At 39.6% G+C, this 13986-nt stretch overlaps 3 protein-coding genes across 3 annotated transcripts; 1 reads left to right on the top strand and 2 right to left on the bottom strand.

Moving 5' to 3' along the window:
- Window positions 1-292: 292 nt before the first annotated feature.
- LOC108107084 (RING finger and CHY zinc finger domain-containing protein 1) lies at window positions 293-7036 on the top strand. Its single transcript, XM_017214461.2, is given in 6 exon segments — window positions 293-1042; window positions 1045-1488; window positions 5186-5347; window positions 5428-5586; window positions 5985-6263; window positions 6376-7036. Coding segments are annotated over 6 exon segments (1335 nt in total). The 5' UTR covers window positions 293-871; the 3' UTR covers window positions 6496-7036.
- An 11-nt stretch (window positions 7037-7047) lies between these two features.
- On the bottom strand, window positions 7048-9668 carry LOC108107083 (lysophospholipid acyltransferase 7). Its single transcript, XM_017214459.2, has 6 exons — window positions 9369-9668; window positions 9187-9307; window positions 8935-9127; window positions 8577-8728; window positions 8148-8524; window positions 7048-7888 (listed from the first exon to the last, which is right to left on the bottom strand). Exons 1-6 carry the CDS (start codon window positions 9578-9580, stop codon window positions 7474-7476), a joined length of 1470 nt encoding a protein of 489 aa, XP_017069948.1. The 5' UTR covers window positions 9581-9668; the 3' UTR covers window positions 7048-7473.
- Window positions 9669-10306: 638 nt separating this feature from the next.
- On the bottom strand, window positions 10307-10950 carry LOC108106834. Its single transcript, XM_017214070.2, has 2 exons — window positions 10503-10950; window positions 10307-10433 (listed from the first exon to the last, which is right to left on the bottom strand). Exons 1-2 carry the CDS (start codon window positions 10917-10919, stop codon window positions 10368-10370), a joined length of 483 nt encoding a protein of 160 aa, XP_017069559.2. The 5' UTR covers window positions 10920-10950; the 3' UTR covers window positions 10307-10367.
- Between the last annotated feature and the right edge of the window lie 3036 nt (window positions 10951-13986).

Raw genomic sequence — 13986 nt, 5'->3', positions numbered from 1 at the left:
CGCAAGGTTTCCCACAAGCACAGAGGTGGACAAATTAGTAGCACTATAAGTTGCCTTTTTTCATCGTTTAAAAATCTGCAAAATTCAGAAGAAAAACATTTTAAAAGAGATTCCGATATTTTAAGTTTATTTTTTCTAGCGGCCAAAGGCTGAACGATTTATTTTAACTATTTTTAAATGTTTCAGTTTGTAATGGCAAAGTTTATTTTAAAATTAACAAAAAGTAACATATGAACGTAAAGACAATATTGAGCTGTGGGCGCTATTGTTTTGACCGCTACTGTACACAAGTGTACAGTGCGAGACCCCTAAGAAAGCCGAATGAAAATCAAGATAGGAGTTATCTACATTAGATGGCCTTTCACAGCCGGGGGAATGTGAAACATTGAAATGCAAATACGCCGCCTTGCCAGATTTGGTTTGTCAAACCATTGCGGGGGATGTAGACGTAGTCTACTGGATTAGGGCAAAGTCTGGAACTGATCGATCGGTGTGTAAACAATGGCTCGAACTAAGTACTTACCACTTTCCCACACTTTTTAATCGCTTCCAGCCCAGTGTCACAGCTGTGCGAGCTTGGGCAACCGAAAATTTGACGACGACCGTCTATGAATACATAAGGAAATGTTGCATAAATAATAGCTAGTCCCGATCGCGTGAAAAGGGAAAACAGAGTTCCAGCTGACTTTTCAGTCTTAAGGCAGCTCACGTCGATACAAAGTCTACATGTGTCACAACAGCAACATCGGCCAATAATTTAAATGCTCCGCGGCGGCAATTGAAGGGGCAGCAATTAACAAAGACCACTGCAACTTAGAGGAATAGAGGAAAATCACTTATAAGCATATAGATATTTAGCTCCTGCAACAAAATGAAGAATCGCCAGCGGCCGCGCCGAATATCGCTAAATGAAAACCACAACAAATACTTGGGCAGCGGCAACATCGATGTACAAATATTTACCAATACAAAAGAGCCCAATCAAGTCAATTTAAATTCATCGTCAAAGCTGCTGACAACTACAGTAACGACGACCTCAGCGGAGAGGCTGCTCTTCCCGCTTCGCTTCCAGCTGCCCAGATAGCGCAGCAGCAACCTCTGAAAGCACAACAGCAACATCTACAGCAGCAGCAGCAGCAACAACAGCTGATTGTGCCGCCCACAACGATGACGGGCAAGTATTTTCCATCGCACGCCAAACTGCGAAAATGCAAATCGACACCGAGTCTCATTTTTGATGGCTTGGAGCCCATGAAGGAGGACCCCCACTGTCATAGCATTTCCCCATTTCCACGGAACCCCGTCTCGGAGGCTAAACAAATGCAGCAAAATGAACAATTATCACGCATCACCAACAACGATTGCTGCTGCAACGGCATCAATGGCAACATCGGCAACAGCAACAAGTGCAACAGCAATGCGACGCCAACGACACCGGAGTCATTGCGCTTTGGATGCGCTCACTACAAGCGACGGGCTATGTTTGTGGTAAGTGCAATAAGTAGTAACTATATATATGACTTGCCTATCAATCGAAGGTTCTGCGGAAGTTTTCCTGAGCAATAAGTGAAAATAAAAGTTTCAGATACAACAGTGGTTTAGTGTAGAAATCTTACTGTTTTGTCTGACCCAACTTCGTATCATATATGAATACAAGCTTAAGGAAGCGAGGCGGGCGCGCTAGTATATAAATAAAGATTAATTTAAATTAAGAAAGGGCCTATTGATAAAGGTAGTTGTTAGATGTTAGCAATGCGCTTTACAGATTCCATTTGAAGGACATATGGCCTTTTAGGTGGAAAACAAGAAACAGTTCTGACATTTTAAGATACGTACTGGCAATTTCAATAAATACATTAGGCTTATTAGTTTGCTTAGAATTTTTATTGCTAATTATAAATTTGTTATTTAATATTAATAAATATTTTATTCAATAGGTGTGGTTCTTACGTTTAATGAATGTTAATCAGTTGGTCAGTTTCTAATAACTGCAGCGCATTCTGCATCTCTGATTAACATTTTTTCTTTACAGTTAAATATTATCTCAATTTATATAGCTAATAAAAAATACCATCTGAAGTTACATGATTAATAGGAAATGCCTTCAAATGTAAATTAACACGCATCATGTTAACGAAGGCAATTTCTCAATTGTGTGAGATATGATGCGGGTGTACATATTGCATTATCTTAGGTCAGGCATAGAAATTCAAAGGGTTCGAAATTATTTTTTATGAAAGTGAGCCCTTATATCTCAATTAATTCTTTCAGAAATAATAATTCAGTCGAAGGGTACCAATAATTACTTATAAAAGTGATATAGTGAATGAAGTTGGGGTTCAGAAAGTGTCTATTGTCTACTTTTCATTGAATCATAACAAATTAGAAATATATAAAGTTTGAAAATCGAATGAATCTTATAACAGCTTTAGGCATTAGGTCGATAAGATCCATTAAGCTTTATTTATTAACTTTGTTTATGACATTACAATAATATATTTTGAGTTTTATCAAGATATTTTCACTATATGGTTAATGTTTAAAGTTTCTTAAACAAAATGGCATTTCAAGCTACTTACATAAGGAGAATGTTTGGAAAGGGTTTGTAAGGCTAATTCATTTTATGATTTTTTTTTTTATGATTAATTTTTAATTTTAAAACTATATTTCCTTATATTCTATTACTTTTAGACTCAAGAATATTTCAATACCTATTCAAGTTTTTGGAATTTTTCAAGAACGTTATGATGGCGCCTTCAGAAGCCATCTGTGCTTTCTGCACATTCAGTGGTGGCTTTATTTGGTCGGCGTCTATCCACCGCCGCTGGAATGGGCATTTAACTTTTATTTATTCGTTTCTAAACAAACAGCCCAAATAAAGTGTCTGAAGTCTAAACAGACACCTTTGGCAATGATTCTTTTGTGCACGGTGTAATTTTAATTCAATTGAAGGGAATCACTAGTTGCACGGCAATTGTTTGGATTGTGTGGACACCATCACTGTGATGGGGTGACTCTGGTGAGGCACACATACGAGTCTGCTAACCAATTAAACCGGATCGGTCTGCTCCAGTTCCGATTCACGGCACAGGAATTCTCGGTGGGCAGTTGCCCGGAGGCGAGTGGCCATTTAACACCTCCATTCTCCATTCATCTGGGCAAACAATGCGTTTATCTTCACCGATCGGTCGGGTTTGAATAAGAAATTACGAAGGAACGTAAAATTGTGTGTGCATATAAAGCCATCGTTCCAGGTATTTACCTTTCCAATTAGGAGGCAGCAGACATAATTATCGGGAGGTGATAAGTACAGGATGTGATAGTACCAGTATAGAAGTTTAAAGGTGAGAAAAGTGACTCAAAGTAGAGGAAAGTATTAAATTGAGAAACGTTTATTAGTCTGTATTAAATATATTTCTTTTTATAATGCAAAAGGTTATTATGGATATATTTATATGTATATATTTTAATTTGTATTATCTTAATGCCTAAGAAAAATCTTGAGGAAGACAGCAATTTGTGGAAACATATGGACAGGAGGATAAGGATTAGGATTAGTATTCTTTATAGTAGCAAACTAATTCCTTATTTCACATTTATAACTTAAATCGTGTTTCCGTTCATTGTAATACAATCATGAAATAATAACTGAAAGCAACGAACTTGTGTATATTTCATTAGATTTCTTTGAAGTTTCGCGATAGGGTAAACAGAAATCAGAGTTTAAGTGGCAATAATTATAAGAAAACTAAAAGCAATCCGTCAAAGTAACTGACAAACTGAAGCATTCCAATTTCACGATATGAATTAATAATTTGACCAAAATTCATTCTTATGCGGACAGCTATGTATAAAGCTCTCCCAAAAATGTCACGTAAATCCGTCCACGCCCCAATCCGTCCTACATTTTCTATAGTCCGAAGGGTCTTGCGATGTTTCTGGCTTTGTGTATTCACGTTTTACACCGAAAGAAATTCGGAAAAGTAAAAGTTGAACTTATTTGCATTGACGAGGGTCGCATTAATTGTTGAATCAGGTGGGGTATTTCGTACCCAAATATTTATATTCGCATCACAATGCGTGAAATTAATTTATACATACCTGTGGACTTAATCCCAATGTTAAGAGCAGTATGGCAGAGTATGTGCAATCCCAAGTGGAGCAATGCCCGCAATTACTGGCTCCTCAGAAATATCTGAGCTTCACCAGAACTTGTATCAATTTGTCTTAGAACCTTGTATTTGCCCAGGGCTTTGTTTCAGCTAATAAATAAAATTGAGATGTCTGGAATCAGCCAATTGCAGGAACAAAAGCATTATAATACGATCATTAGTGAAGCTCGGCAATAAACGAGGGGAAACACAAAGAAACCGGATTCGAAGATTCTACTCCGCTTCTGCACTTCAAGTCTTATCATCTTCTGGCAGAGTTGAAATAAATACTTGTATACGAAAAAGTGTTGTCAAGCTATAAATAATTCCGAAAGATAGTGGAGATGTATGTGAGGCTGGGTGATATAAATAGTTGGGTGTTGGCTGTAACTAGACTGAAGTCGAGGGCTAACTCTGTTACATAACTGACAAGGGGCATAGAAACAAGTCTATCTGTTTAAGCACACAGATTTTTAACGTTTCTAAATGCATCGGCAAAGTCTAAGATAAACATGAGAAACCGGATCGATCTGAATACAGTTTCTATCGGTCTTTAACCAAATTTTTATAACTCGAGCTATATGGATGCGTAAACTAATTAGCAACAATCTAATGAACCGACTCGAGGGGCTTTCGACATCTTTAGGATCGGATTTATTTTCACCCGTGTTTTGATTAGGTTTTCAATTCGTAGTTCATAAAACCCCGATCTAATTCCAAGTGCAATGTTTATGGAAATGCTAAGTTTCCCAAGGAGTTCAGACGTCACTCGCCAATTTGACCCCCCAATTTTTTCAAGTTTCAGTCACCAGGCAGATTGTGTAAATTAGCAACTCAATTTGGGAATTAGGAACCGTGTCACCGCTGGCTGCTAATGAGTTATGCTGCTAGATGATGGGTTTGCTTGTCCTTGACTGGGGAGATTTCCATCAGAAGAGTGGAGTGGAAATTTGCTAAATTTTAGGTGGAATTTTTTATCCAGCCTTTTCTCTTCAGTACTAATTTTGTTGCTTTGATCTGAATATCTGATTCAGACCCCCTGCTGCAACAAGTTCTACAAGTGCCGCTTCTGCCACGACGAGAACGAAACGCACCACTTCGATCGCAAAACCCTCACCGAGTTGATCTGCTCCGAATGCAACACGCGGCAAACAGTCCGAGAACAGTGCGAGAATTGTGGAGTAAGATTTGGCAAGGTAAGTCCTATCCTTCTTGGGGTATATTTCTAAGGTATTTCTCTACGAAATCAATTTTATATTTACTTCATCAATTACAGTACACCTGTCTGATCTGCAACCTCTTCGACGACGCAGACAAGCAGCAGTACCATTGTCATGGATGTGGAATTTGTAGGATTGGAGGTGCCGAAAACTTCTTCCACTGCGAGGTTTGCAACATGTGTCTACCAATCCAGTTGAAGATCGATGGCCACAGGGTGAGTTGGGATTTGTCTGGGCACCGCATTAGGCCCTGGGATTGTCCACTTGGAAAACATTTGGTCTGTAAGTGCGGATGGTGACCTCCGCGATTTGAAAGCAAGTTAAAGAAATAGCCAGCCGGCAAGCATATTCATTTTGTGTCAATTCACTGCCGAAACCGGTTGCCTAATTGCTTTTTGTGGCGATCCGCGATCTGTGATCTGCGATCCAGTTGAGTGGATATGAATGTCAAAACTGTTCGAGGAATAGCTTAATTAATTGGCCAACATATTGAAAGTGCTGTGCAGACGGGTGACAGGCACCGAAATGGGTCGAAGATCTGGTGTGGATTTGCATAGCTGGTGTTGGGAAATCTTTTTGATTAACGCCCTATTCTTTGTCTATTCCGTTACAGTGCGTGGAGAACATTTCGCGATCCCACTGCCCAGTCTGTCTGGGGGACATCCACACCTCGCGCATTCCCTGCCATATTCCCGATTGCGCCCACCTTCTCCACAAGATGTGCTTTGACCAGCTGCTGGCCTCCGGCCACTACACCTGTCCCACCTGCCAGACCTCTCTCATCGACATGACGGCTCTGTGGGAGTACCTGGACGACCAGGCGGAGCGAATGCCGGTGCCGTTGAAGTACGAGAATCAACGAGTGCACATATTCTGCAACGATTGTCACAAGGTAATGAAACGATTTAACCTTAAACAACATTATGATAAGGTTAAGTAACCTACCATCGTAGTACACAACAGCACATTAAAAGCTTAAATAATAATAGCCGTCTAATTTTCAGACTTCAAAAACCAAATTCCATTTCATCGGGCTCAAGTGCGTGCATTGCGGCGCCTACAATACAACTCAGGATGTGAAGCGTCGCCTGTCCTTGGTCACAGATGAGCCATCCTCGGCCTAATGTCCACTGATTCACCCCACACTACTCCAGTATCAGCCTCCACAACAGCATCAGCAACAGGAAATCTCTTGCCATGCTACCCACATCAGAAGAAACTAATTTGTTAGTTAAACACAAACACAACTGAAATCGAAACGCATTGAATTTAGACCGAATTCGAGCTGGTATCGAATATAAACCATATAAACACAATCAAAAGGCTCCCTAAATCGTTCGAAGCCCCTGGAGGTTTAAAAATCCTAATTAGGGTTACTGGTAATAGTTACTTTGAATATTGTGATAGGCCTATAACAAAAATTGCATCCTAATTAGTTTTCAAACCTCTAGGGAGTTCTGAACCCTTTACATTATGTACACCTTACACATTGGTAACTACTAAATTTCACTCGAATTTTAATTTGTTCTACGTGCAAAACATATTTCCTGTAAAACTCGAATTTCTCAGCTCAAATTTAATTTTAGAAAAGAAAGTTCTGAAGAACCTTTGCAAACTCACAAAATTCCGTTACTATGAATCATAATAAAAAACGTAAAAAAACAATATTTTGTATATTTCTTTTAAATATTTTCATTTTAATTTGCAATTCAGTGATCATAGCAGGAGTTATTGACTCGATTTCTATTTGCTTCGGTTAAAATATATAGTTATAGTTATATAATTATCTTTCTTAGTAACATTTAAGATGCCTAATCTATTTATTATTTATAACAATATCATCACCTTCCCCAGAAGAAGTATGGATGGAAGAGCGTAGAAGGCATAACAAGACCACTTTTGTACATAACTTAATTGGTGATTTATACTGAGAACTATGATCTCTCAGAGGAAAATATCGTTTGATCATCATGATTTACAATAGAATTGAACTATTTTTGAAAAAATTTCCAATTTCTTTGATAGAAAATCTATTGGAACACTTTTAGGAAGTTGTCCACGAATCGAGCTACCAATTATGAAGTAGATCACTAGTAGTATAACTACTGCGCCTTCTCCTTCTCTACAGCAGCAGCGATTCCATCTCCGCCAGCAGCTTTTTCTGCTGCACGATTCTTTCTGCGTTCGGCAGCCTTCTTCTGACTGGTCAAGTATAATCCTAACGCAATCATCACCGCCCAGCTGATGTAACCAATATGATAGACCGAGGTATAGAACCGCCAAATATTGCCAAACGAAGAGAGCAGGAAGGCTTCGCCCAAATAACTAAAGGCGAACCACTTGAAGATCCAGAAAAGGACATCGATTACACTGCGCCGAGTGCCGGTGGCGTTCTTGCGAATCAGCTTATCCCACATGTCCTCCAAGGAGACGTAAAAGGGAGCGCCCATGATGCAGAAGTAGTGTCCCGGCCGGAATCCGTGCCAGTAGGCAGAACACAGCAGAGTGGCGCCAGTCCTAGGAAGGTTTTAAAAGCAAGTTAGTATGGAAACATAAATTTAGGTCTTAACATAAGTAACTACTAGGAATACCTGCCAACTCTGCAATCAGTAGCAAAGGGAAAGAACAACAACAATAGCAATTATACAAGAAACAAGCAATAAAATAATTACAATCTACTACGACATTATGAAATAAGTTAATTGAAAAACTTGAATTTTAAGTTTCCAATATACTTTACTGCAATATAATAATGCCTAAAATATTTAAATTATACCTGTACTTCTTGCTGGGGAAGAGTTTGTACACATTGACAGCCAACCAATACTGGACACAAACATTCCAGTGCTTCATGCCCTCGCGGAAGGTCCAGCACCTCTCCACCTCCAGAACTCTTGTGTTCACAATCGTTGTGAAGTTGTAAGTGTGCTTATCCGCATCTCGTTTCAGATGCTGGTACCGTTTCCGTGGTCCCTCACCATTATTGGGGTCCGACTCATCCGGATAGGCTCCAAAGCCGGCCATTGTGCAGACACATTCGCTGAGGGTCAGTCCGGTGTAGATGCGAGCACGGAATGTAAAGAACGTGGGCCACACGTACAACAAGCGGTAGACGAAGGAGCGGTCGTTGAAGAACTCATCAGTCAACGCATACTAAAATGTAAATTCAAATAAGCAATGTTTCGAAATACGCCATAAAACTCACATCTAGTGGCCAGATATAGTTGGTGGTCAGGTATAGAGCGCAGTAGAAGACGGCATACTTAAGCTTTTCCAGGGTGGCTTCGACACTTGGAGCATGGGTTTTGAAGGGCATCTCAAAGTAGTCTCTGTATGTGCGATACCGATAGTAGGGACCTGTAAATGAATAAACATGAGTGATTACGCTTTAAATGCAGATTTCCAGCAGTATATTATCTACTGCTACCCATGGAAAGCGGAACAAATCGATGATACGCTTGTATGAGTAAAGGCTTACAATCAGTAATTGAAGTGGACTTTGATATCTACATGTGTTCTGCGTAGAGACACGATTCGATTGCTTATCTGGACCTGATCTTCACCTGTTAGAACTCCGATGTAGTTGAAGCTGTAGTGCAGGATCTCTGCGGCAGTCAGGGTCTGCAGCTCCTCATCGTAGTCGGTAACCTCTACAAGACTCTCCTGGTTTACATCCCGCTGGTCGTTCTTTTTCTGCTCGTCGCGTGCCTGAATCCGTTTCCAGGCAGCTGTCTTTTCAAAAGCAATGCCCGAGACCTGCCGATGCAAGAATTGATTGTCAAGTAATTCATGGTTATCATGGTTATGCAACTCACCTTTAACGTCAGTATCATTTGTATCATGTTGGTGTGGCCGGGAATGCCGAGGTAGAAGTCAAACATGCGGAAGAACACTAAGTAGCCGAACATGACCGCAAAGGTGACCAGATGGCCCTTGCTGTAGGTGGAACCATATTGATTATTGACCAGATTGAAAGAATAAGGATGACCCTACTCACCTCGGATGCACCAGAAGCACGGCGGATGTTCCCAAGGCCAAGGAAGCAAAGCAGTGCAGGCTGTGAAGCCCCGACACAATCACAACAACAATCACGCCCAGAGCAGTGGACACCAGCTTTCGCTGACCCTCGTCCGCGATCTTCTTCACATAACTGCCGGCTCCTATGCAGCCCAGCAGGCAGATCACGTAGATCACGTCGTCGATACTCATCGTGCAATGGATACTCCAATCCCGGCTATTGATTTTAGATTTGTTTTGTTTTTCTCTGTGAATGCAGCGCAACCAATGTTACCAGAGGTTTTTGACCATCAGCGAAAAGCCACCTATCGCTTAAAAATGTTACTATGATGATTTTTGAAGTAAGGTTTCAGCGATGTTTTTCGAAGTTAGCTTTCCTCATACATATATGATTTTTAAGCGGGAACAGTTTTATTTTCAACAATGCGGATTTTAACAGATGTTTTCGAAAGATGCTCTAAATATATTCTTACTTTCGTTTAAATTCATTTTGTCAGCAGAACAACTCTGAGGTTGTTGTCTTCGCTAAACATAGCATCAACCCAAATAGTTTGCAAGAAAACAAAAGTTGGCTGATATGAAGCATCAAAACGTTTCCGTTATTTTGAAATGTGGAAAAATAAAGAACATTATTTTTCTTAAATATACATCTCATTTACCTTTTTTTGTGGGATATTTGATTTTAAAAATGTTTTTAAACTTCTGCTTATGTTTATTTTTGATATAAATAAATAAAAAGCCAAATCAGCCCCTGTGCACAGAAGAGAACAGCACGTTCATTAAGACGCCTATGTGCTTGATTTACGAAGCATAACACTCCATATTGGAGCTTTGAGTGTGTCAAAAGTGTGTTAGCTCCGATTCGACTTGATAGTTTTCGGTTGACTTCCTGCCATAATTATCATAGATAAGAATTTTGGACGGCTTTAGATTGGTCACCACAAATGCTCTGTACGCCTCGACAGGAATGCATTTCATTTCATTCTTGGTCAGACTTTTCAAAGTACACCATTACCACGGTTTTTTCATTCTTCGTATCCACAAACTGCAAGGAATGTAGGGGAAATCGTAATTATTTTTTATTTATCCATATTAACTAAAAAATCTCACTCACCCGTACTCGTTCAATATCCAGAATTTGTTTATAGCTGGACTTGTCCGAGATATATCCTGAGGGTAGGGACACCTCTAGAATGGCCATACCGGACTTCTTTAACTTACTCTTCTCCACAAAATCCACGCACACGTTTAGCTCCAGTTTGGATGATGAAGTCCTTGGCTTAATTGTAGTCTGAATCCTATAGCTTGGATTGGCTTCCTTCTCCTCCAAATCATACTGATGGCTTATCTGGATGAGAACAGCACCAGTACCCTTTGCCTGAATCTCAACATACCTAGTGTCAGAAGAGAAGCCGACACTTTGGCTTATCAACTTTGTATCGTGCCTTAAAACCAATTTATTGAATCTAATCTCGTTGCTGATGCTTAGTACCCAACCATCTGCGTTATAGCCAAATTTTTGAGCGAACATAATCAATGCTGTTAGACCCACAACTGTTTGTTGACTGGAGGCAAATTCCCCGTCAGTATTTCTTTGGGCCAACAGCCAACGAACTGTGTTTATGGCGGATTCTGCCAAAATCTGTTCTGATTCCATAAGGGAAAGCAAGGCATAGGATGTGATCTCGATATCTTGATGGCTGGGCTTCTGAACATCCTCAGCCCACCAAATTCGATCTTCCTCCTGTTTGGAAAGGGATTTAAGTTCGGCCGCAAAACGACCTGAGTCTGCGGCCTTTAATTTTTGTATGGCATAAATGGCAATTGACCCTGGCAATTGTAGATTATTTTTTTTGGCCATCTCTGATCTAAGAAAACCCACTGCTTTGTTTATAGCTTCCATGTTGGGATTGTCCTGTGTCTGAAGACCCAGGAGAACACTCGCTGTAAAGAATACGGGCCTGTCGGCCTCTGCAAAATATTCAAAATCATCTGTGAAACTTCCATCATCTTTCTGACGGCTCAGTAAAAATTTGAATCCTGCCGATAAAACATTATCATCTATGTATATGATCTTCTTGATTTCGGTTAAGTAACGGACGACGTAAGAGGTTAACCAAATGGAGCCGTTGCCTGTCGGTGGACCAAAATAACTGAAACTTCCATCCTTGTGGCGATAGTTAAGTATATTCTGATAGCCCTCCCGTAAGTTGTTTTGAATTCGGGTGTCCAAATCATCATCCAATTTTTTGTTTCCCTTGAGGTAGTCCCACACCAGAAAGTTAATAACCATTTTGGACATAGTCAGTTCACCTGAACCACTGGGCAATGAGTTATCCAAATTTGAGAGGATCAGGCCTAATGGATCACCAAATAAACTAAATCCAACGTAGTCTGAATCCAAAATCATTTCCTTGGGAAAATCTATGTGGAACGAACTATTGTATTCCTCATTATCTCTGAGATTGATTAAAATAGCTCGGTTTCTATATTGAGTATTACCTTCTGAAGTAACTCGAAGTGATTTATCCACAGTAGTATTTTTGGCTGAAGAGATTATGGTAAAATCGAGTGGAAAATAACCGACCCATTTTGGAAAAAAATTCGAAATCCACACTTCTTGCTCCAAATTCTTCGATTTCGTATGCGTACGTTTCCTTGTCCATTACTATCTCAATTTTCAGTGGATCAGGAAGATGGTTAACGATCACAACCGGAACATTGATCGATTCGCCGAATTTCACTGAGATGGGCAAAGGCATGGAAACGGAGTAAGGCTGCAGTGCTTTGATTTTGGTAACGTTACTTTGGAAGACACCCAATCCCTTTTCCGGGTGTAAAGAGATACCGGTGATTTCCCAAGTGCCCAAGGAGTCGGGCAACTTCGTTACCAGTTCCGTCATCTCACTGCTTGTCTTTTTAATATCCGTAAATAACCAAATTTCCAAAGGGTCTAATGGGGGACCCAGAGACTTAACATTTCTGACAAATCTCTTGCGAGCGGAAACGTCTCTATCTAAATAAAAATGTTGTATTTTATAAAATGCGTATCAATAATGTAGATTAACTTTTACCTATATCGAACGGTCGAAATTGTCTTCCTTCAATCTTAGCATTAGTCATGGTAATAAGTCCAAGATTCGATCCAGGAACTTGTTTATAGGTATGCAAATGATAATCCCGTAAATGCTCATCGAACCCAGAGATATCTATATGATAATTACTTAAATCAGAAATCTTTTCATTAAGCGCTAAAACACCGACGAAGGAATCGGGTTGTGTTTTAATTTTTAGCTCGATTTCTTCTCCTGGATATCCAGTATTCGGTGCAGATATGCTGATTTCATTTGGAAGGCTAACCGTGACTATATATTGAGTGTTGGTGTACTGAAGGATTCCCTTGTCATCTACATAATACGCATAAATATAAAAATGGGGCGAAAATAGATGCGTAGCCTTCAGGGTGAAGTTGTAGACCATCTTGGGTTCAGGCAACTCAACACGTTCAATGTGCAGTATAAGACCTCGGGCCACTATGTTATATATAAAGTACTTGATCGGTTCTTTGGAGTTAACTGTCACCAGGAACTCATCTCCAACAGACAAAGCAGCTGGTAATCCCTTGCTATCTTTCGGTCCATGGATCTGGAGGTAAGAAATTCACGTCTATCCGGGGCGTGAAATAGGCATTTGCCGCATCTATCATAAAGCCCACGGCTTGCGAGACTGTTTTCTCGAGTTCGTATCTTTCACCTTTGTATTCCGCAAATATATCATAGTATGGCCATTCGTTATCTTTTGTCTGTGGTAAGTCAGAAAGGTTGGCTTTGAAGATGTACAGTCCTGACTTATCCAAATGTCCGACAAATTCATAAACATTTTTTTTAGCATCGTCTTTAACATATTTCCTGAAATAAGGTTGAACTTTTTCCGTTCCCTCGCTGTAAATTAACTAGAAAATATAATCAACAATAGGATAACGAAGGTCTTTCTATGCTTATAACAGTTTATCACCTTAACAACAGACTGAGTATCGTTCACCAGAGATCCATCTAAATTTGCTATTTTTATGAAAACATTATTATCCTTTGCCTTCCAAGGTCTCAGGCATGAATAATCAGCACATGTTATGATATGGCGATGTGAAAGTATGTAAACCTTTGATACTTTTGAGATTTCTTCCCCGGTAATATCATCTTTCACTGTAGCATTTATTGTGGCCAAATAGATCGATTTTATAGGGCTTAAATGTTTGGCAACATCCGTGAAGATTTATATTAAACACCACCTGACCTTTGACTAAGACACCTTTGGCTGTTAACGTCTTATTTAATAAGTGATTCCTTTTCTCATCTGTTTTAAAATTAACATTTATGATACCTTTTCCATTTACGGGGCTGCCATAAGAGTGTCTTAAAAGGGTAAAAGATATTTAAACTAATAATTTTAAAAAAGACTTGCCCTTCAATACTCACTTGGCTATAACCACAATTTTCATTTCGTCATCTTGTATACTGACATACTTTGGAGCATCTAACTGAATAGAGAATCTTGGCACTTCGTCAGGAATTACTTCAAAAAATGTAAATGTACTTGTA

This window comes from Drosophila eugracilis, unplaced genomic scaffold, assembly GCF_018153835.1.
Source record: "Drosophila eugracilis isolate 14026-0451.02 unplaced genomic scaffold, ASM1815383v1 contig_952, whole genome shotgun sequence".
NCBI lineage: Eukaryota > Metazoa > Arthropoda > Insecta > Diptera > Drosophilidae > Drosophila > Drosophila eugracilis.
Note: the sequence above shows the minus strand (reverse complement) of the source record. Positions and strands in the feature narration are given on the sequence as shown.

What these genes read in the sequence shown, in the direction of transcription:
- LOC108106834 (XM_017214070.2), bottom strand. Translation starts at nt 10,919, where the DNA reads ATGTTCGCTCAAAAATTTGGCTATAACGCAGATGGTTGGGTACTAAGC. An exon ending in TGGATATTGAACGAGTACGG is followed by an intron (nt 10,434 to 10,502) that starts GTGAGTGAGATT and finishes CATTCCTTGCAG; the next exon opens with TTTGTGGATACGAAGAATGA.
- LOC108107083 (XM_017214459.2), bottom strand. Translation starts at nt 9,580, where the DNA reads ATGAGTATCGACGACGTGATCTACGTGATCTGCCTGCTGGGCTGCATA. An exon ending in CTACATCGGAGTTCTAACAG is followed by an intron (nt 8,729 to 8,934) that starts GTGAAGATCAGG and finishes ATTCATTTACAG; the next exon opens with GTCCCTACTATCGGTATCGC. An exon ending in TTCCCCAGCAAGAAGTACAG is followed by an intron (nt 7,889 to 8,147) that starts GTATAATTTAAA and finishes AAACCTTCCTAG; the next exon opens with GACTGGCGCCACTCTGCTGT.